The sequence below is a fragment of the Muscardinus avellanarius genome (genome assembly GCF_963383645.1).
Source record: "Muscardinus avellanarius genome assembly, chromosome: 19".
NCBI lineage: Eukaryota > Metazoa > Chordata > Mammalia > Rodentia > Gliridae > Muscardinus > Muscardinus avellanarius.
Window position 1 is genome coordinate 17,691,109 of NC_137805.1, and position 22,288 is coordinate 17,713,396.

Sequence of the window (22,288 nt, forward strand, 5' to 3'; positions counted from 1 at the left end):
CTTGAGGCTGTAATCCATGCAAGTGATTTTTATGTCTGGAATGAAATAGAGGCTGACATTTTTCCTCCTACAGCTGGCCAGCACTTTTGATTGTAGAGTTTATTTTCCCCCACCAATGGGAAATGCCACCGTATCAGCGTTTCACAACTATCTGGCTCTCTTTTTGGATTCCGTTCTTTTTTCTATTTTATTTCACACGTCCCACTGTGCTACTAACCACGGTTTTACATGTGAGAATATTCAGAAGGAAATTTAACCCACTCTCCATTCATTCTTAAAATTTTTGTTTATTAACTCTTCCTCCATATTTACTTTTTTAGGGTCAGTTTATTTCATTCTGTAAAAATTGTTGGGATTTTTGATGGGCATCTGAACTAAGTGTGAAAACATAAGATTGTGCTTCATTATGTATTCCTAGAGGCTTCAGCATGGATTATCCTGCCCTCTCTGTGTACCATGCCTGTCAGACACACAGCAGAGTAGATCAAAGTTTAGTGGAGCCCAGCGTCCGCCCACCTCAGCGGCCCTCGTAAAGGACAGCAGGGAGGACTGGGAAGGTGGCTGGGCTTGCAGACCTGGGACGGCTTTGCGGGGTGGTGCTTGAACTTAGTTAGCTTTGTGGCAATCCCACTCCGCACAAGCAGTCTCACTTCGACAGAAAGCCTTAGCAAACTGTGCCACCAGTCCTACTGGAGGAAAAGCAAAACCCACTGGCTCATGACCTGTAGGCTCCTCAGGTGATAGAAGCCTAAAATAACAGTTAAAGTTGTAGCCTCCATGGCGGTTCCGGTTGTGTGTTACATGATACCATGCCCTGACTTTCCCTGGGATAGCATGTCACAGTTGAAGGCCTCAGGGCACGTTATGAGCATTAACTAATTAAACCTCACAAAACCCAAGAGGTGCTGGAGGGAGAGATGCAGCCTTCCCTCGCCCAGCTCTGACATGCAGACACCTCTGGGGACAGGAGTGGCAGCTGTAGCACCTCAGGACAGGTTAGCCAAGGTGATTAGTCACTGCAGCTAGTAATTGTCTCTCCAACACTGGGCTGTGCAATCGTTAAGGCTCCGGGATGATTGTGGTACTGGGGATTGAATCCAGGGGCATTCTACCTCCCAGCTATACCCTCAACCCTATTTTTTCTTTTTTGTTTTGAAATAGGGTCTCACTGAGTTGCGGAAGGCCTCACTAAGTAGCTGCGGCTGGCCGTGAACCTGCCATCCTCCTGTCTCAGCCTCTCAAATCCTGGGATTACAAGCGTGCACCACCATGTTTCAAGATTTTTATAAAGATATTTTTCTTACAGATTTTATTCTAATTTAAAAAGAAATATATGCACAGTGTGGGTCTACTTTTCTTTTCGTTGTGTTTTTTGAGGTTCTCCAAATTTAAAATTGGAAATAAGTATCGTGTGTGTGTGTGTGTGTGTGTGTGTGTGTGTGTGTGTTATTTGGGATTAAACCCAGGGGCATTCTATCTCTGAGGTACACCCCCAGCCCTATTGTTGTTGTTGTTGTTGTTGTTGTTGTTATTAGAAACAGGATCTCAGTAAGTTGTAGAAAGCCTCACCGAGTTGCTGGGGCTGGCTGCGAACCTTTGATCCTCCAGTCTCAGCCTCCTAAGTACTGAGATTACAGGCATGTGTCACCACACATGGCTAGGAAATAAGTATCTTTAAAAACTAAAGTGCCGCTTAAAAATAAGGACTTAATCAGTATGAGTGTTTTTTCACCCAGAGGTTTGCTAATGGGTAATGGTCATAGTCAAAATGCGTACATTGACTGGCAGGGAGATGAGCGAAGCTTCCGGATGCCAGAAGTGTTTTGCACCTTCACCTAGTAGTGGTGCACGGGGGTGGCACACGACCTCGTGAGCAGGACACGTCTCTGTACACGTGAGACCTCATCGCCAGCGTAAATCCACCTAAAGGCACGCTATTCTGGTCATTGGCAAAGTGCTAGAATCCCCATGGAGACTGAAAAACTTTTCAGGGCACAGGACTTATTCAGAGAGCAGAGATGTGACACTTTTTATGTTCCCCGAAGCTCCCTTCTTCAGGGCAGGGACCTTTTTCTCAGCACATTTTCTCTTTATACCCAAAGAGCTATGCTTTATGCCCGGATGTGATTCTCCCTTTGTGCCTCTTCAGCTGTGCCTGTTATACCTCCCGAAACACCTCATTTTTCTCAGAATTGTCTTCTGTTCCATTGACCTACATCATCGTCAGCAGCAGGTAGAAAGCATTTGTGGCCCAGTAGTTGGGGTCGCCGGGGTCTGCAGGGCCATTGCCCCGGTGGGTGCTGGAAGAAAGCCGAGGGAGAGGAGGGAGCAGAGACGACAATGGGCCGCCTCTGGCCCTCGGTGTCCGATGGACGGCAGCGTCACACAGGCGGAGCAGCACCCACAGGGTGCAGCGTCTCCGGAGCCCACAGGCCCAGGTTTCTCTTGAGTCTGGGAAGAGCGTCCTGAAACTCCTCTGAGCCGAGGCCCAAAGGCGGGTGTCATGGCTGACAGTCTCCAGGAGGGGAGAGACGGTCCTATAGCAGTCCCTCCTGCAGCGAGGGGCTCTCCTAAATGTCCCTCCTAAGACATGGAGAATAGAAAGTGGGACGAAGAGGAAGGGTGAGTGGAGGAGGAGATTATGGAGTCTTTTTAGAGAAACGGTAAAGGTCTCCCCACTGCAGTTTTTAGTGATGATATAAGTACCCCGATTATTGACTCTCCGCAACATATTAAAACAATAATGCTCGGCTCCATTTTCTTCTGGGGGAAACAGAAAAGCAAACATGTTGGCCTCGGATAGACCCGAAGTCCACAGTATTTCCCAAGACACAGCAGCCCTTGGCTGATCCGTGATGTCCAGGCAGCACTAATGTAGCTAACTGTGGTCTTTTCCCCTTTCTGTCTTAAGATCACTTCAAAGCCGGACATCCAGGAAGGCCATAGTTAGTTGTTTGTAAACCTCAGAGGGGGAGGGGGGCGTCACAGGATCCCATTGTCCAGCAGCCGGCAGAGGTGGGGCCGCCTGCACACCAGGCCCTGGCTCCTGCGTCTACCTCGGCCGAGACGAGGGAGCGGAGGAGTTGGTGAAGATCAGCCCGGGATGTCTGTGTCGGAGTCAGGATTGAGGTGGCTCCAGGTGCCGTTCTTCCCGCCCCGGGTGCGGCCCCCTTGAATATTCATCTTCAGATACAGCAGAGAGTACAGGAGCGTGCTGACAGACGTCCCGTGGTTCTGTAGATACTGATCGTCTACTTTCCTTTCTTACCCTATTTTTTTCCCCCTAAGATGCCAAGCTCAGGAGTAACAGCCTGAGTTTCCTGAAAATAGCTGAGGACCAACAGGAAGCTGTTATCCAAGAGTTCATGGAGCACATCCAGGTAAGGGAGACCACTCCCCACGCCTGGGGCCTGGGGACGGGCCGGGCCTGCCTGGGATACTGGGCGCATCTCCGGGGCTGGGGCCATTGCCCAGATGTTCTTACCTATGGGGCAGGAAAGGACCCACTAGCACTAAGGTCGGGAGACCTCGTGTGTTGGTAATGGACTCACCCAAGCCTCGCCAGTGTGCACCAGAACACAGAACAGAAGGGACACTCAGTCTCCTCCACTGCCCTCTCTGTTACTCAGAGCTGTCATTTGGAGGTCCTGGGAAATCTGGCCTTCCTGGAGCAACTAACACACACGCTGCCGAGTCACGTGCGGTAGCATGAACCTCCTGCCTCCTGGACCTTGTAAACTACAAGCGCACCCACCACAGCTCCCTGGGGGCCGCGGGTCTCACTGTGTCCGGGCCGCGGGGGGGGGGGGGCTACCTGGTACCCTCCTGCTGCGAGCTGGACTCTGGCAGTGCACTCTGATGCTGCTGCCGTCCCCCGTGAGCTGATGAGGGCATGACCCCACACCAGGGCACCAAGACGCAGCCGCCCGATACATGAGAGGTGAGAATCGGTGGGTGGGTCCAGATATACAGCCTCAGGCCATCTCTGCCAACCTCTTGGCAACTAAATGGGTTCATATTAATATAAACATGTCCATGTTTCCTGAGCTCTGGGTCCTCCCATACTCCTGTGGGGCATCAGTGTTTGCCCCTTATGTCCTTAGGAACAAGGCCACTCATGTCCCCTCCTTTACAGAGAACCTCGCTAAGGTGGTGTAGCAGAAATGGTGAAAATAAGCCAGGCGTGGTGGCGCACGCTTGTGATCCCAGCATTTGAGAGGCTGAGACAGGAGAGGATCATGGTTCGTGGCCAGCCTCAGCTACTTAGTGAGGCCCTTTGCAACTTAGACCCTGTTTCCAAAAAAAAACTAAAAAATAGAGCTCGGAGGTAGAATGCCCCTAGGTTCCATCCCCATTACTGCAAAAATAAAAATAAAATAAAATAGTGGGGGAAATAATGGGCCCAGTTCTAGATTAATATCATCGGCTTGGTGCTATATTATTAGTACTGTGTTCTATCAGAATTAAAGATGTCTTTACTATCAGCTTCGGGCCCAATTCTTCATCCAGCCTGGCTCAGAACTCTTCCTCTAGCCAAGGATTTAGGGCAGGTGAAATTCTACTGCTTCCTGGTCTCCAATCCTTTCCTCTTTTTTTTCCACTTCTTCTACCTTGGACAAAACAACGTCCCAGAGAAAGCACATGTCATAGATAGATATGAACTGTCCCCCAAGGAGCGCATTTATTAATGTTTGGAGCTGATGTGATGGAGCCGTGAGGCTTGTAATCCCGGCAGTCCAGTGGTGGCCTGTTGGGCAGGGCGGGTCCCTGAAGGCGGCCTTGAGGATTATATATGCTCCTCCTCCACCTGATCTGTTGCTTGGTTCCGGCCTCCACCATGTGAGGAGCGCAGCCCACGTGCTCTCCCTCCTCCATGTCCCGAGATCCGCAGTCCCTGGCCTCACATGGACTGAGCCCAAAACCTAAAGAAAATAAATCTTTTCTCTCAGTTACATGGTCAGTGTTTTAGATTCTAGCTATAAGAATGCTAGCAGATACAGCACAGATCCTGGCCTAATAATTTCTTAGTGTAAGACCCAAAAGGATCAAAATGTCTCAGTGTAACTTAACTGAATTACAAAGTCCCAAGAATATTTGTAAGAATAAAAATTATCCTGTACCCAACTAAGTAAAATTTACAATGTTCAGAATCCAAGAAAAAGTTACCATGTACCAAAAAGACTGGAAATATCATTGTACAAGGTGGGAGAGACTCATATTAGACAGCGCAGAAGAAAGGGTTAGTAAACATGAAACAGAAACTAGAACTTTCCTTTTAACAGTCAGTGTATCAACGAGCTCTGGATAACCTCAAAGACCTGTGACATTTCAGGTCTGTAAAGGAGAAAAAAAAAGTGGGGATAGAAAAAAATAGATGATGAAATAATGACCAAAAAATCCTAAATTTGATGAAAAAATTCAGATACAAGAAGCTCAGCAAACAATAAGCACAAGGAACATGAAACGATACCTATACCAACCAGGATCAACTAGTAGAAAAACAGTAAGGAAGGGAGAATCTTGAAAGCACAGGGTGGAGGTGAAGGGACAAGTCGGGGCAGAGGAACAAAGATACAGATGCATTGTTTCCCCAACACCACACACACACACTCACACAAATAATTTCAATAAAAATTTTAGCCAAGTTAGTCAACATATAAAAGGGTAATATACAAAGAAATAGAAGGTTTGTTACACATAAGAAAATCAAAGAAATTTATGATATTAATAAACTAAGAAAGAAAACCCACATATTTTTCTCATAAATACAGAAAAGGCATTTGAAAATTCAACATATATTAGTCATTAAAACTCTTAAAAAACTGGTAATACAAGAGAACATAATTTGATAAGTTTCATTTTTTTTTTAAATGTACAGGCTTTGTGCTTAATGGTACAAGACTAAAGGCTTTTACCCTGAGGTCGGGAACAAAAAGAATCTTATCTACTCTCGCTGTTCAGAATTGTACTGGTGACGTCACGTGAGACACCCCAGAGAGGCGGGAAAAGAAATGAAAGGTGTCCAGGTTGGAAGAGAGAAGGAGAACTGCCTTTTAGTCCAGGCAGGAGGACCAGCTAGAGAAAATCTGCAGACAGCTAACTAGAACTAATGTGTAGATAGCGAGTTCACGAAATATACACAAAATTAATATATAAAATTCAGTGGAATATATAATAGCAGTGAACAGTCAGAAATTTAAATCAGTACCATTTATGATAGTATATATGTATCTATATATACGAAGTACTTGATAGATCTGATGAAAGATGTTTAAGCCCCACACGCTGAAAACTGCAAAACACTTCTGAGAGAAATTAAAGACGAAATAAAAACAAATGGAGGTTATATTCTGTGCTCATGCGTCATAAGACTTGATATTGTCGGGATGTCAGTTTCCCAAGGCGATTTATAGATTCAGTAAAAAGCAAATCAGAATGTCAGCAGGAATTTTTATGAAAAAATTTTGAATTGACTAAAATTCAAATGAAAAGGATCCATCATAGCCAAACAGTTTTTGAAATAGACAAAGCTGTAGGCTAAAACTAATTGATTTCAAGACTAATTATAAACTTGTGGTGATTAAGGTAGGGTAGCATTGGTGCTGAGGTCAAGAAGTAGATCCGTAGACTAGAATAAAAAAAATACCCAGAAATAGACAATATTTATAGACACTGGTTTTCAATAAATGTCCATGAAGGCACAGCTGAAAAAGGTTAATCTTTTTATGGTAAATGAACGAAGACAGTTCAGTATCCACATACGACTAAAAATCTGTCTTTGTATCTCTCACACGTGCACACGCACGTGCGCGCACACACACACACACACACTCATACACACAGGCACCTTTTTTTTTCTTTCTCTCTCTTTGGCATCCTTACACAAGCTTCTGGAGGAGATGCTGCCCGTCCCCTTCCGTGGGAGCCCAGGCCCCGGAGCTTCCCCGGGAGGCCCCAGCAGGCGTGGGGCCAGCCAGGGTGTGAACCTGGAGTGCCCTTGATTCTTGTCCTCTGCAGGGGAAGGGCGAGGAGGAGGCCGCGTCGGAGGAAGCCCTGTCCGAAGTCCACAGCGAGAACGTGAGTGACCTGCAGGTAGGGCCTGCCCGGGCCTCTGCGTGTGTGCACACTGGCTTCCCTCCGCTGCGCGCCTCTCCCCCAGTTCACACCCACCGCGGGCACACCCCAGAGGACCCTCTAGTTAGTTACCAACAGATTTGAGAAAGGTCAAGTAGAATGGTGGAAGAGGGTTAGGGAGGAAGGAGGTCTGTGAAAGGGAATAATGCTCTGCACCCGCTTGACGCTATTGATACCAACCTCGGCAACCTACACGGGAAGGGAGAGAGCGAAGCAGGTTCCGAGAGCAGCGCTCCACGGGCGGTGTGCGGTGCCCATCCCTCGCGCTGCAGCGCGTCAGTGAAAAAGAAAGAGGGCGCACCCCTGGATCCCACCCCAGCACCACACACAAGCACCCAATCAAGCAGAAAAATAACTAATAAAATAATGATAAGAGCCCGGCGTGGTGGCGCACGCTTGTAATCCCAGCACTGGGGAGGCTGAGACAGGTGGATCCAGGTTCATGACCAGCCTCAGCTGTCTAGTGAGGCCCTCTGCAACTCAATGAGACCCTGTTTCAAAATAAAGAATAAAAAATAGAGCTAGGGGTGGAGCTCAGAGGTCGAATGCTTCTGGGTTCCATCTCCAGTACTGCAAAATAATAATAATAATAATAATAATAATAATAATAAGCAGCAGCAGATAAGCAGAATTTAAATAAAAAACAAAAATAACAGACCCTGAGTGCATTGAACCACAGAAGTAAATACACTGCCGAAACAGAAAGCACATTGGGAGGAGAAAGGTTTGGAAGAGTTTCCTCCGGCTTCGTGTACCCTGTGCACACGCACACTCGGCCCCATCCCACGCGTACTGTGTGCCCTTCCCACGCATCTCGGTTTCCTGGAACCGCCCCCTTCTGTCACAGGGTCAGGTGAGGGGTGGCGGCATCTTCTTCTGGCGCCTGTCCCTGGGCCAGGACAACCCATCCCTGGCCCTTCCCTGGCCTCCCTTCCCTCTGCGCACACCTTTGCACTCAGTCCTCTCCTAAATTAGCTCTCCCTACTCCATCCACCATCTGTCTCCTGCCAGGAACGGAGGACTCAGGGCCCGGGGTGTCCTGTGGATTTTGAACTTCTAAGGAGCTGAGGAGGGCCTTTTAGGTGCTGGAGTAGGAGATTGGCTTGGCCGAACATTCACTCCCCAGGGAAATGAAAGCCGGTTCCGGAGCGGCCTCCCTCACACCCATAAGCTGACTCCTCTCGGGCCAGCCTGAGCAGCCCAGGGCACGGGAAGGGAGCAGGGCATGGGGTCCTCAGTCCTGGGGCACCGTGTTGAGCATGGATCCCAGACACCTGTGTCCTGCCAGAAGGTCAGACTCCCCATCTCCTCTCTGGATTCTGAGCAGTTCAGGAGTCTCCGCAGAAGCCCGAGAGGGCTGTAAGTACTGCTTTTTATGACTGCCACTGAGCTGGGGCCCTGGACACCAGTGGAGCCCTTCTGCTCCCCATGTGTGGGCACTCCACGCTGTACATTTCCTCTTAAAACTGCCTCCTGTAGGTGGGGTTGCAAATTAGTCCAGCACCGTCCAGGTAAGTTTGCAGGGTCTTCAGACAACTGGGAGTGGGACCATCATATGACCCAGCGACACCACGCCCGGGCCTCTTTCTAAAGGATTGGAGTCAGATGTGTGTACATATCCGTGTCTATAGCGGCACAAGTCACGGTAGGCAGACCGTGGAGCCAGCCTCGGTGTCCATCAACATTTGAAAGGATCACGAAACTGTGCTCTGTACACATCATGGAGTTTTACCCGGCCGTAAAGAAGGCCAAAGATAGGTCATTTTCAGAGAAAAATGGAGGCACTAGAGAATATTATTCTAAGTGAGATTGGCCAGGCTCAGAAAATGAAGGATTATGTTTTTTCTCTTATATGTGGAAGCTAGAGAGAAATTGGGGGGAAAAAAAAGACTTCAGATAAATGAGAGAGACCAGTGGAATCGTGGGAGGGGCTTGGGAAGCGAGGGAGGGAGGAGGGGCAGGGAGATGCAAGGCTCTGGGATTTGTGAAGCTCGCAATGCCAATTTCAATATTCAGAATCGGGGGGGAGGAGAGCCTGGGGCGGGTCTGGAGAAAAACACCCAGGGTGCTGTGTGCACACACGCAGCTATCACGCGAAACCTCAATAGGATGTAGATCACAGTGCACCAGTAAAAATATATTAACAAGAAGCTGGGCGTAGTGGTGCGTGCCTTGGTTGGAGGCTGAGTGGGGAGGATTGCTAATTCGAAGCCAGCCTCAGTACCTTAGACCTTAAGCAACTCAGTAAGAACCTATTTCAAAATAAAATATAAAAAGGGGGTGTAGGTTTGGAGGTAGAATGTTCCTAGGTTCAATTCCCAGTAAGTACCACAAGAAGAGGAGGAGGAGGACGAAGATGATGACAGTTGGGTTCCCCATTTTCTCTTGGGGCAAGGTTTGTCTCCTCCTCAGCTGTCTGCAGAGCAAAGCAGAGTGAGGGGTCCAGGCGCAGGATGAGCTGCCCGGGGAGGTTGCCGAACACGGGCGCAGGACACCCCACCCCTCCGTGTTAGCGTGTGCCGCCAGGTCACCCCACGCCGTGGCCCTTTGGCTCTGGGCCCTCCTCGGCGCAAAACTGGCAAACCAAACAAATAAAACCCGAACTCACAGGTGAGGATGTAGTCCTGGGCCACTACTAGGTTCAGCTGTGACAACAATACTTACATGTTTCTAAGAAGGAAAATACTGGCCTCCCTCTGAGTGTGGGGTAGAGCATAAGACAAGAGGGGCAGGCATAGCCACATCCGTACCCAGTAGGAAATCTCCAAAGTGGATGAATTGAGAATTGGCATCACAAGCGGATTATTTAGAAAGAGATAGATGCGGAGAAGGTTGAAGTCGGTATCTAACGGAGAAGGGAACTTACGGGGCCTTCTGATTTCCACTGCGCACGCTCAGTGCTAACACTTTTAATTTTGACCGTATGCGTGTACTACTTTGATTGAAGAGAACTCAGAGGGACCGCAGAATGACCACGTTCCGCTGGGTTCTAGTACCTCCCGAGATGCCACTGAGATCAGACGGGACATGCTCAGTGCTGACTTTCCGGGGGGCCGTGGGTGCCGGACCTTCCCGGGCGCCATCTCCCAATAATAAGCACACTTATTCCCAACATCGTATGAGCAACGCCAAGCTCTGAAATCCTTGTACCACAAAATCACAGTGAAAACAATCGGAGTGGGCGGAGCTGTTCTGCTGGCCAGGTCACCGTGTCTACCGTTTCCCACGCTCTAATCTCTACCCGGCAGCGGAGGTATAATAGAGACCACCTATCAAAGGCAGCTGACCTTATTTTCTGTCAGTCTCGTGAGGACTCGTCTTCATCATTCTGTGAATTTTGAATCTCATTAGGCGCACGGCTAAGCTAGGCGTGGCTCCCGATGCATTGTTTCAGGGTGAGGCTGTCGTCCACCTAGGGACGCTGTGTGTGGAGCCTGTGGGAGCTCTAGCCGGGCCGCTGCAGCGAATGAGCAGCCTCCGCTGGCTCTGCCCCTCTCCTGCTCTAGGATGCAGACAAGCTCAGCCTGGTGTCTAGTACCCTGGAGCAGGAGCATCCTTCCAGCAGCAGCAGCAGCTCGGCCTGCCCATCCCTCCTGCTGTCCCAGGAGGAGCCCAGCCACTTCCGCCCCACCTACATGGGAGCCTCGGCCGCTTTCTGCATCCAGCTCTTCTGCATCGATGAGAAGTACGAGGCCAGGCAAGTACCCATCTCCCGGCTGTCTGTCACGGAAAGGACTTAGGCGTAGGTGGACCAACCCTTGAACCTTGCAGACCCAGCGATTTGTAAACCTGGGCCCGCATCCTCATCTCCTAGGAAATTAAAAAACAAAACAAGAACAGATTCCTAGGTCCCCTCCAGAGACCATAGTTCTCAAAATTTGGGTAAGGCCTGGAGATGCGTGGTTCCAGACAGGAGCCCAGTGTCCGCCAGACTGCGCCACCTCACTCCCTGCCCTTCCGGGACGAGCACATGTCAGTGCTCACTGCCCCCCATCATTGGTCAGGGAGCACTGGCCTCGAGGCCTGGGTCCCATGTCTCCCTAGCACATCACCTACTCTACCGCTTGCACGCAGAGCAATCTGTTTTTTTTGTGTGTGTGTGTGTGTGGTACTGGGGGTGGAACCCAGAGGCTTTCTACTTCCGGGCTATACTCCCAGACCCATTTTATATTTTATTTGGAAACAGGGTCTCACTAAGTTGCTGAGAGCCTCACTAAGTAGCTGAGGCTGGCTTTGAACCCGCGCGATCCTCCTGTCTCAGCCTCCCAAGCACGGGGATTACAAGTGTGCGCCACCACGCCCGGCTCCGTGCGCAGAGCAATCGGAAAGAGGAGAAGATTGGCCTATTTTGATGGAGTGGAATGTTCCAGAATATCTTTCGGATGACCGAGAACAGGGCTGAGCGTTCCCTTTTATAAGATTTTTGTGTGTGTGTGGTACTGGGGTTTCTGGGAGCCCTTCTACCCCCGGGCTACACTCCCAGACCCATTTTTTATGTTTTTATTTGGAAACAGGGTCTCTTAAGCCAGCAGGGCTGGCTTCGAACCAGTGCGATCCTCCTGTCTCCGCCTCCGAAGCGCGGGGATTACAAGCGTGCGCCTCCACGCCCAACTCAAGAACGACCATCTTTTATACTGAGTTTTCAAATGGGCAGAGATGAATAATTGCTGTGATAGTGTGTGCAGATCCCCAAATTACTGACATATGAAGTGCATAACTTTTGCAACTGATTAACGTTTAGCTAGACACAAATTCCGACTAGCGGTTGGCTTGTCGCTGTTCAATGGGGAAAGAGATGTAAATCTCTTTAAGTAGCCTCCGTACTTGCTGGCAACCCACTGACAACCTGTGCTGTCTTGTTTGCAGGTCCCTGGACTTTATGGGGTTTGTTTTCAGTCTTTTTCCTGTAAGTATACGCTGAATTTTGAGCAATATAATTCTTTTTGTAGCTTAGATAAGTTAAAGGAGAATAAAAAGCCCTGTTCATTGTGCAGACACCTAAGGTGCTGAGAGAGTTGGGGTCCGAGTTTCTCCTGCATTCTGAGCACAAGGTCATGTCACGGAGTCTTCAGAATAGAAAATATTGTCATTTTCAGTAGTTCTTCCATGACACCATTTTAACAGTTTTCTTTCAATGCCCAGCTTCTTTAAGAGATAGCCCTGCCGGTGTTTTGTTAGAATTGAATCATTGATAGCAGTCAGTGAAAAGTGTCAGAATTACAGTAACGTGAATCCGACTGGTATACAGCTTTGTAACTTACGCTGGCGCAGCGTTCCGCAGTCACCCCCTCCCTTTCCGGACGGTGGGACCTCGCGGCCGGGTCTCAGGTTGGCATCCCTTCCCCGCTAATTCCTGGGGCCTGGCTCGGGGCCTGGCGGGTCCAAGGGTGCAGGCTGGATCTCATGGCTGCAAACCAAATACTCCATTTTGGGGTGTTCTGAGCGGCCCCTTTATTCTTGTTCATTCCTTTCCAGGGATGGAGACCCTAGCCAACCTCTTGCCGTTTTACTGAAGAAGTGGGGAAGGAAGACAGTTGAGGATAAAATGGGCTTTTATAAAGCCTTTTTCCCATGGCTGACATAACAGGTCAACCATTGTACTGCTTCAGTTGGCTAATTTCAAGCAGAATATCTCCTGGTTTTTATTCTTCCTTGCAGTTCTTTGTACTCAGGCAAAAAATAGATATTGGTTTAATTATTTTTGTACTGAGGCAAAAATAAATACTGCTGTAATTACTAGATCATGTAATTATGCTGCCTGAACACCGGGTGATCGCAGGTTTTATTTCCTCACTTTTTAAATATAAAGACGCCTTGTTACGAGACAGTCTCTTCTTCGACTATAATTTCTTTGAATTATTTTTTTCTTTCTTATACTTTTATTGGTGTGTTGTAATTTGAGATCGTGGTGAGGTTCAGAGTCACAAAAACAAACATGCACCCAGATCTTGGGAGTGCGTTTCCCTTCAGGCCTCACCCACTCCCCACCGCTCCCGGGCCTACTGGCGAGGTTGGCAGTGACGCCTTCATACACAGCATAATTCCAACTATTTCTTTCGTCAGTTCTTCTCCCCCACCCCCATCCCATTCCGCAGAACTGGCCTCTCTCCTCAATTATTTGTCTTTTTAATTCCTGTTTTCTTTCTAGCTTTCACATATGAAAGAATGTAGAGCCTGTAGTTAAGCCTGGCACAGAATTGACAAAGTGTCAGTGTCCTTCAAAGATGCTGCAAAGAAATGCCACCAAGTTTAATGCCTATTTTAAAGTCCAGGGGAATGTATCTTTTCAGCAATATAAAAGTAATGCTGTAAAGCTGGGCGTGGTGGCGCACGCTTGTCATCCCAGCATTTGGGAGGCCAAGACTGGAGGATTGTGATTCACAGACAGCTTCAGCTACTTAGTGAGGCCCTTTGCAATTCAGTGAGATCCTGTTTTTATTTATTATTATTATTATTATTAATTATTATTATTATTACTGGGGGTGGAACCTAGAGGCTTTCTACCTCCGGGATATACTCCCAGACCTATTTTCTATTTTATTTGGAAACAGGGTCTCACTAAGTTGCTGAGAGCCTCACTCAGTAGCTGAGGCTGGCTTCGAACCCATGCGATCCTCCTGCCTCAGCCTCCCAAGCGCGGGGATTACAAGCGTGCGCCACCACGCCCGGCTTGTTTTTTTTTTTTTTTAAAGAATAAAAAAATAGGGCTGGGGTATAGCTTGGAGGTAGAATGCCCCTGGTTTTCATCCCCAGTACCTAAAAAAAAAAAAAGTAAAAAATAAATAAAAGTAATGCTGTATATCAAAAGGTAGAAGCCACACATGCTTGTAATCCCAGCATTCGGGAGGCTGAGACAGGAGGATCGCGGTTCTCAGACAGCCTCAGCTACTACTTAGTGAGGCCCTTTGTAACTCAGTGAGACCCTGTTTCAAAATAAAGAATAAAAAATAGGGCTGGGGGTGTAGCTCGGAGGAAGAATGCCCCTGGGTTCCATCCCCAGTACTGAAAATAATAATAATAATAATAATAATAATAATAATAATAATAATAATAAAGTCAGAAGCCCTGTTTGCACTTTAATTCTACTTGATTTGAGGATATGAGAAACGGGACATTACTTCATCCTTAATCCTTTGAATCCGAGCGCAGCTCATTGGAGTCAGGTTCCCCTCCCAGGGAAGCTCTCCGAGACTTGGCAGCAGCTCCTCCTTTTCAGCCGGAGTGTTTCAGCACCTCCACTCTAAAGTCACCCACGAGGAGCCGGGTTGGTTTGCCGGGAAAGAGGAAGGCCAGGTCACGAAATGACTCCTCGGGGTTACGGCGAGTGTCCCGCGGGTTTTGGATTAGCGCAGGTAATGCCTTCACAGGGTTCAAGAGGAGGCGAGGCCCCAGAGGGACAAATTAGCTTTGGGAAGAGCAGCCTGCTTCTGCAGGGAGCTGGCAGAGGGTCAATGGCTGGGCGCGCAGGCGGCCCAGGGCAGCGGCGCCGCAGACCTCGACTGTGAAGCCTGTGGTGATCCGGCACGGCCCACGGCCACGTGAGCCAGGAGAACAGGACCGGACGGAGGACAGGGTGGAAATTCGGCAGGCCCACGGTGATCTGACCCAGGATGTCCCGGACCTAATCATTTCAGCGCGCGATCAATACAGAAAATGATTAACGAGCTGTTTTGCGTTCTTTTCAAAGACGGTATCGTCTTTGAAATTCAACGTGTATTTTATATTACAGCACATCTCAGCACAGGCCCTGACTTCTCATCGGGAGCCCTTGATCTGTATTTAGAACTCATAAAATTTACAGCTGGATAAGGAGATACACATACCCGAGTTGAGACAGAGATTCACGTAACCCAAGCAACTACCACTTTTCCAATCACCGGAATCCAGCACCAATTTGCAAATTTAGATTCAAACAAAACCAGATTAAATATTCAGTTTCTAAGCTAGGTGTGTGGCGCACACTTGTAATCCCAGTACTTGGGAGGCTGAGACAGGAAGATCTCAGGTTCGAGACCAGCCTTAGCTGCTTAGTGAGGCCCTCTGCAACTCAGTGAGACCCTGTTTTAAAAATAAAGAATAAAAAATAGGGATGGAGGTATAGCTTGGAGGTAGAATGCCCGTGGGTTCAATCCCCAGCACCACAATAAATAAATAAATAAATAAATAAATAAATAAATAAATTTCAGTTTCTCAGTCCCAGCAGCCACATTCTCAATATTCCTTGGTGATGGGCTTTCACTAAGTTTAATGCCTATTTTCAAGTCCATACATCCTCCTGCACTTAACTGAGTAAGTCCAGTGCACTTAGGGAGACTCAGCAACTTAATGAGACCCTGTTCAAAATCAAGCCGGGCGTGGTGGCGCACGCTTGTCATCCCAGCATTCGGGAGGCTGAGACTGGAGGATCGCGGTTCGCGGACAGCCTCAGCTACTTAGTGAGGCCCTCTGTAACTCAGTGAGACCCTGTTTCAAAAATAAAGAATAAAAAATAGGGCAGGGAGTGTAGCTCGGAGGTCAAATGACTCTGGGTTCCATCCCCCAAACCCGCAAAAAAAAAAAAAATCAAAAAGATTAGGCATGTAACTTGAAGGTAGAATACTCCTGGGTTCTATCCCCAGTACAAAAAACCTCTGTAAAAGAGCCATGCCCAGTGGTGCCACTGTTCATAATATGCATTTATTTTGGTCTCATTCATACTTGCAGATATTTTCTCCACATTCTTTTTTTTTTCAGTATTGGGGATGGAACCCCAGGGTATTCTACCTCTGAGCTCCACCCCCAGCCCTATTTTTTTTTTTATTCTTTATTTTGAAACAGGGTCTCACTGAGCTGCAAAGGACCTCACTAAGTAGCCGAGGCTGGCCTCGAACCGCGATTCTCCTGTCTCGGCCTCCCGAATGCTGGGATTACAAGCGTGAGCCCCCAGGCCCGGTTTCTCAACCTTCTTGTAGCTGATCATCTCTCTGGATTTTATGGGATTACTTTCCATACTGTGGGACAGATGAATCTGAGTTTCTTCTCCTAATACATTTTGCTTGTATTTTCTGTAGTGTTTTGTAACAGGGATCTGTTCATCTGTTCAGTGACTAACTGTGTGTGTGTGTGTGTGTGTGTGTGTGTGTGTGTGTGTGTGCGCGCGTGTCCTGCCTTTCGATTACATTAGGACAAGAACTTCTGCATCATCTCTGTGCCTCACCTCACCCCCGAGTTTGTCCTCATTCAGAACTTCGTCAAGGTCGTCCCCTTCGACAACTGCACGTTGGACCACGATCTCTACGTCTTCCACCGGGCCGGGTTGCTGAGGTACGTGCACCCACGTTGGGCCGAGTGACGGTCCCCAGAATTAAAAGAAAGGAGCCAGGAGCCCCGCTATTTAAATTGACTTCTTAATAGAGGTTCTGGGGGTTGAGCCCGGGGGCTTTCCACCCCCAGGTTCACACCCCCAGCCCTTTTCACTTCTTTTTTTATTTTGAAGCAAGGTCTCACCAAGTTGCTGAGTCACTAAGGCTGGCCTCAAACCTGTGATTCTCCCGATTCAGCCTCCCCGGGACTGGGATTACGGGTGTGCACCACCACGCCCAGCTTAATAATTGATTTTAAAGATGGCCTTTTAACTGGGCACAGTGCTTCATGTCTATAATCCAAACTCTCAGGGGGCTGAAACATGAAGATCAAAAGTTGAGGACAGCCTGGTCAGCTCAGCAAGACCCTGTCTCCAACTAAAATATAAAAGGGGCCGGGACGTAGCGCAGAGGTAGAGCATCCCTGGGTTCGATCTCCAGCACTACCAAAAAATAAAATAAAATAAAATAAAGTAAAATAGAATAAGCATTATTTTTTATTAGCAGGGGACTTGCTCATTCGATGGTAACCAATACATTTAGAGAAGAAATAACCCTGAGAAGAGGCTTGTCATGTTGGATGTTAAAATATAGCTGCCTAATAATAAAAGCATCGACAGGCTGGCAGATGATGTCCTTAGAACAGTAGGACCCAAGAAAGAGCCAAGCACAAAACCAGTGCATGAAGAATTTAGTATACAAGGTGTACATGTGTGTATATGGAGACCTACGATGACGTATGCATCTCAACAATGGGAAAACGAAGGGCTGTTCTGAAGATGGCGGAAAAAAAATACAGATAGCCCCCCTTTCATACCTGAAGGTAAAATAGATTTCCAGGCGGCTGAAGAGTTCAGCGTAAATGATGAAAACAGAAAAAATTAGAAAATGTGTCCATGGGTGCTCAGTTCTGTGCCAAGCTCTTGAAACCCAGTGGTGAACATCAGCAGACACAGTCCCTGACTTTTCAAGAAGTAGAAACACACACAGAAATGCAAATCTGCAACTGTGGTGGGAACAACTCTCTGCAGCTCTCCAGTAGAGTGCGGCTTAGCATGCACAAAGCCCTGGTTCAGTGCCCAGCACCCCCCCAGAATGAAAGAAAATAATCCAGGTTTAATATAAAGTTTCTTGCTGGGCGTGGTGGCGCACCCTTGTCATCCCAGCATTCGGGAGGCTGAGACCAGAGGATCGTGGTTCGCGGACAGCCTCAGCTACTTAGTGAGGCCCTCTGCAACTCAGTGAGACCCGGTTTCAAAATAAAGAATAAAAAATAGGGCAGAAGGTGTAGCTTGGAGGTCAAATGCCCCTGGGTTCCACCCCCAGGCCCTCAAAAAAAAAAAAAAAGAATAAAAAATAGGGCACGGGGTGTAGCTCGGATGTTGAATGCCCCTGGCTTCCATCCCAGACCTGCAAATAAATAAATAAAATAAATAACGTTTCTTGAAGCACCCTAATGTAATTAATATGCAACTGACTAGTAGATATTTTGATGCTGGCTCAGAGTACCATGGCCACATTTCAGCCCCGGGAAAAGGGTAGAAAGTGAAGTGGAGGCCGTACTCCTCTGTGGAACACACATCCCTTCTGTTCCTATTCTGAAGTCAGGAACGTGGCCGCGCGGTCCTACCTGGTTGTAACGGAGGCTGGGAAAAATGTTGTAGTCAGGTGGGTGTGTGCCTGGTGACAAGTCAGTAGATTCTATTATTAAAAGGAAGAAGAAAATGGGACCATCACGTTTAGTTGTTCCTTGGCATACGCACACAAGTTCTGCAAAGTACCCAGGAATCCGCCTATCTTATGATTCTCTGGGAAGCAGGACTAGGAAGACAAGGTGAAGATGATGACTTATTTTTGCTTTATGTCTGTTTGTTGTTTGATTTTTAAGTTGCGATGAATAGCCTTTATTTTTAGAGCAGTTTCAGGTTCACAGCAACACTGAGCAAAGCATCCAGGGATTCCAGGTACCCCTTCCCCGGCCCACACAGCTCTTCATCGTTAACACCCAACACCAAACGGCACATTTGTGACAACTGATGAGCCAACCTTGACGTGTCAGGATCCACCGCAGTCCTTCGTTAGTTAGGCTTCCCTCTCGGTGTAGATTTCCATGATTTTGGACAAATGTACGATGACACCACTGTAATACTGAGCAGGATAGTTTCCCCGGCCTCGGTGAAGAGATCCTCGGTGCCCTGTCTCTTCATCGCTCCTCCCCTCAGCCCGGGCGCCCCTTCATCATTTTGCCTTTTCCCAGGATGTCACAGGTTGGGATCATACAGTATGTAGCCTGGTAAGACTGGCTCCTTCCACTTGGTACTATGCATTTCAGTTTCCTCCATTGTCTACTTTTCATGGTATCATCATTCACTTCTTTTTTAGCACCCAGTAATATTTCATTGTATGGATATACCACAGTTTTTTTTTTTTTTAACCCATTCATTCACCTACCGAAAGCAATCTTGGTTACTTCTAGGCAGTTATAGGTAAAATTGCTATAAACATTTCTGTGCAGGTTCTTGTGTGAACATAAGATCTGGGCATGCTTGGTTAACCATCAAGGAATTAAATTGCTTGATGTTACAATCACAGTGTGTTTTTATCTTGTAAGACACTGCTAGACTTAGTCTTCCAAAGCGGCTGTATCATTTTATAATAACACCAGCCACGAACGAGAATTCCTGTTGCTCCAGGTCCTTGTCAGCATTTGCTGTTGTCCTGGTTTGGATTTCAGCTATTCTAGCTATTGTGGCATCTTCTCAGTGTTTTCAGTTTTTATTTCCCTAGTGATGTATTAATGATGGGCAATTTGGGGTCGACCGATTTCAAATGTTTACTTGGCATCTGTGTATCTTCTTTGGCGAGGTGTCTGTGTAAGCCACGCCTACTTGAAAGTTCTCGTTTACCTGATGAGTTTTGGCACTGTTCGAGTTAGTTAGTCCTTTCTACATTGTATGTTATATGAATATGCAGAATATATGTCCTCCTCTCAAGCTATATTTTTCTAAAGCTATCTTTTAAAATTTAAACCAACTAGGAGAATGCTTTTAGTTGAGAATGAAAGAAAGTCCAACTCACAATCACTTCTGCAATTGCGCTGGAGGTGGGGCTTTCAGGTTTGTATCTTAGAGCCTTGGCCTCTCTGCTTCCTCCCACCCTGCTCTCTTCTGGGTCGGCTCTACCCTGGAAGTGGCCTTTATCACATTGGCAAAATGGCCGACGTGTTCCGGGCTGACATCCGAGCAGCCCCGCGGGGGGAGACTGCTGGCCGACGGGCTATCCCTTCTCTCCCAGAGGCCCCCATCTACTAACATGCATGACATGAGAGTGGGGATACGGAGACGAAAGTGCTCCAAGCCGGACATCCTTGCCCTCGGGGCCTGTGTCTACTTAGAGAAGACGTAGGAGGAAGAGGTGGGACGCGTGGTGTGCAGGTCGGAGGGGAGGATGCTCGGGAAGAGGCAGCCTGGAGCAGGACCTGCGGCATGGAGTGAGGAGCCAGGGGGGTCACGGCGAGGACACAGGTCCTCGGGCCCTGCCTACTTTTTTATGCCCTGGTTTTCAAGAAGAGGGAGTTCTTCTATTTTTCGCTTCACTCCTCTTGACGGTGGGATGGATGGATTGCTTCTCTTCTCAAGTGTGGTTACTTTAAATTTCATGACCTGGTGTTCTGGAGACCCGCCTAATTTCCTTCTTCTCCCCTTGGGAAATTATGTTTGCGTCTGTCCCTCTGCCCTGTGGCCGTGTTGGTGAGCACTGGGACGAATCTTCCTTCATTTGCTAGCGATGGCCACCGCCTCTGTCCACAAACCCCACGCCGGCTTCCTTCTCGCTTCACTGAGCGGCGCCTGGGTTTTGGGGATGGGAAGTTTCCTAATGTTGGGTTAACTCTCACAGTAAAGGTGGGCAAATTAAATGTTTTCTCGTTGATACTTTTACTTCACATAGCACTGCCCAGGGTGCTCGGGGCTTAGCATAATAAGGTTTGCACGGGGACCGCCGGTCGTTCTCCTGCCGTCCCCGGCTTGCCCGCTCCCCGGTCCCCGGCTTCTCTTCCTTCCTGGCTTATTAGTAGGATACACGTTTGGGTGAACCGGACACTCATTCTTCCCTGCTGCCTTCCAAACTGAGCTTTCCTGAAATTTGACCTTTTTCAGTTTGGGAGAATATCCCTCAGACTTATTCATTCAAGTAATATAAATTGGCTAGAAAATAGTTTGTATAAATAAATACTTAACTGCTAAGATAGATCAGAGAGCCAGTTGTCAATTTTGCTCAGTTAAAAAAAAAATGCCCCGAGGCAATGGACCTTTAAATGGTTCCTTCCCCGAGGCCATGTTTGATTTCCTTTTCTGCACCAGGCTCTCTCTCGTCTGGCTGAGACTTTTCCTAGCATGTCACCCCTATACCTGTCAGGCCATGTTGTCACGGAGGGTGTTTTGTGATATCAGTTCTTTGCTCCATTTTAAGTGGGAGTTAGTAGAAACCTTAATTTTTGAATTTTGTGGTTATATTTTTGGTATTTCATGAGGTAGGTTTTTTGGTGTTTTTGTTTGTTTTTGGTTTAAAGTAAAATGCTCTAGAGTTATTTTAGGGTTCTGTTCCATAGCTCCCTCCCTTTTTAAAAAGATTCAGGTCGTATTTTTTCCCGTCACTTTGTCTTCATTTACTGGCATCAGAAAGTTGCCCTGTTCCTCTCAGACTGAGCAACTATGTGCACACATAACGCTGTAAGTGTCTTGAAAATTCATTCATTCCACTTGAGGTTGAAAAGTTAAGTGGCAAGTCTTGTTTCCGTCTACTTTCACATAAGATTTTTTATTTTGTGTGCAGTTTGAACATTTACTGTGAAGTCTGCCCTAAGAGGCCAGGCTCAGCCAAAAACAGGTGAAGAAGAAAACATCTACTTGTGAAACAGGCTCCCGAGGCTGCCAAACCTTTAAAACCCAAGAAGAGACCAGTAGTCAAGGACTCCATCATTTCTTGATGGAGACGGGACCTGTACTAGTGATCCACAGGTTTGGGCATTAGATACATCAGAGAGAGAAATCAAGAGAGAGGTGACCGGGAGCTGAAGGAGGTCACCTGGGGAGACGACAGGTTAGAAAACAAAGCCCCTTGCTTTGGTGATGGGGAGAGCCAGGTGGATAGACAAGGGAAGCCACAGCGAATCTCCCTGGCTGATTCAGATGCCTTTAGAACTATGTCCAAACTCTGAGGGGAGAAAGACTAAACCTTTCTGCTTAGTGAGTCTATATTAGCCTCTGGGAGTACTGGGTAATGTGTAAGGTGACACCTGGAGCAGAGGGAGGGAGGTGAGAACCGAATCCTTCCTGGTTATATGCGATGGGATGGATGAAGGGCCTACCACCATGGTCAGATACCACCGTGGCCAGATACCACCGTGGCCGTGGCCAGATACCACCGTGGCCAGATACCATCACAGGCACCATCATAAGAGTGGGAGAAGACAGATAAGAAGCTTCTGTGAAGCTTTAGAGAGATGAAGGGCAGGTCACATTTAGACACATCCAATGAGCCACTATCTTCTACGGTTCTGCCAGACCTAAGTCTGAGGTGTAAACATCAAAGTGCACTTAGTTTTTCTGGATTTTTATTAGCAGATTTAAAGTTCGTTTTGTAGAAAGTCTTAGTATAATTGTAGAGACCCTCAATGACTACTCAAAATCTTGTGTGTGTGTGTAAGTGAGCGTGTGTGTGTATGTGTGTGTGTGTGTGTGTGAACCCAGGGGCATTCTACACCCCCAACCCAACCCTATTTCTTATTATTTATTTTTAAACAGGGTCACTTT

General features: G+C 47.6%; 1 protein-coding gene across 1 annotated transcript in view; it reads left to right on the plus strand.

The window, feature by feature from the left end:
* CFAP61 (cilia and flagella associated protein 61) overlaps positions 1 to 22,288 on the plus strand; it is a gene marked incomplete at both ends in the record, with an annotated part of 217,726 nt that overhangs the window by 45,619 nt on the left and 149,819 nt on the right. The window contains 8 exons of the mRNA XM_080716442.1: positions 2,150 to 2,233; positions 2,281 to 2,408; positions 3,007 to 3,105; positions 3,289 to 3,380; positions 7,018 to 7,092; positions 10,641 to 10,831; positions 12,001 to 12,040; positions 16,298 to 16,437. Coding sequence (XP_080572568.1) covers positions 2,150 to 2,233; positions 2,281 to 2,408; positions 3,007 to 3,105; positions 3,289 to 3,380; positions 7,018 to 7,092; positions 10,641 to 10,831; positions 12,001 to 12,040; positions 16,298 to 16,437 — 849 coding nt within the window. The remainder of the gene's footprint in view (positions 1 to 2,149; positions 2,234 to 2,280; positions 2,409 to 3,006; positions 3,106 to 3,288; positions 3,381 to 7,017; positions 7,093 to 10,640; positions 10,832 to 12,000; positions 12,041 to 16,297; positions 16,438 to 22,288) is intronic.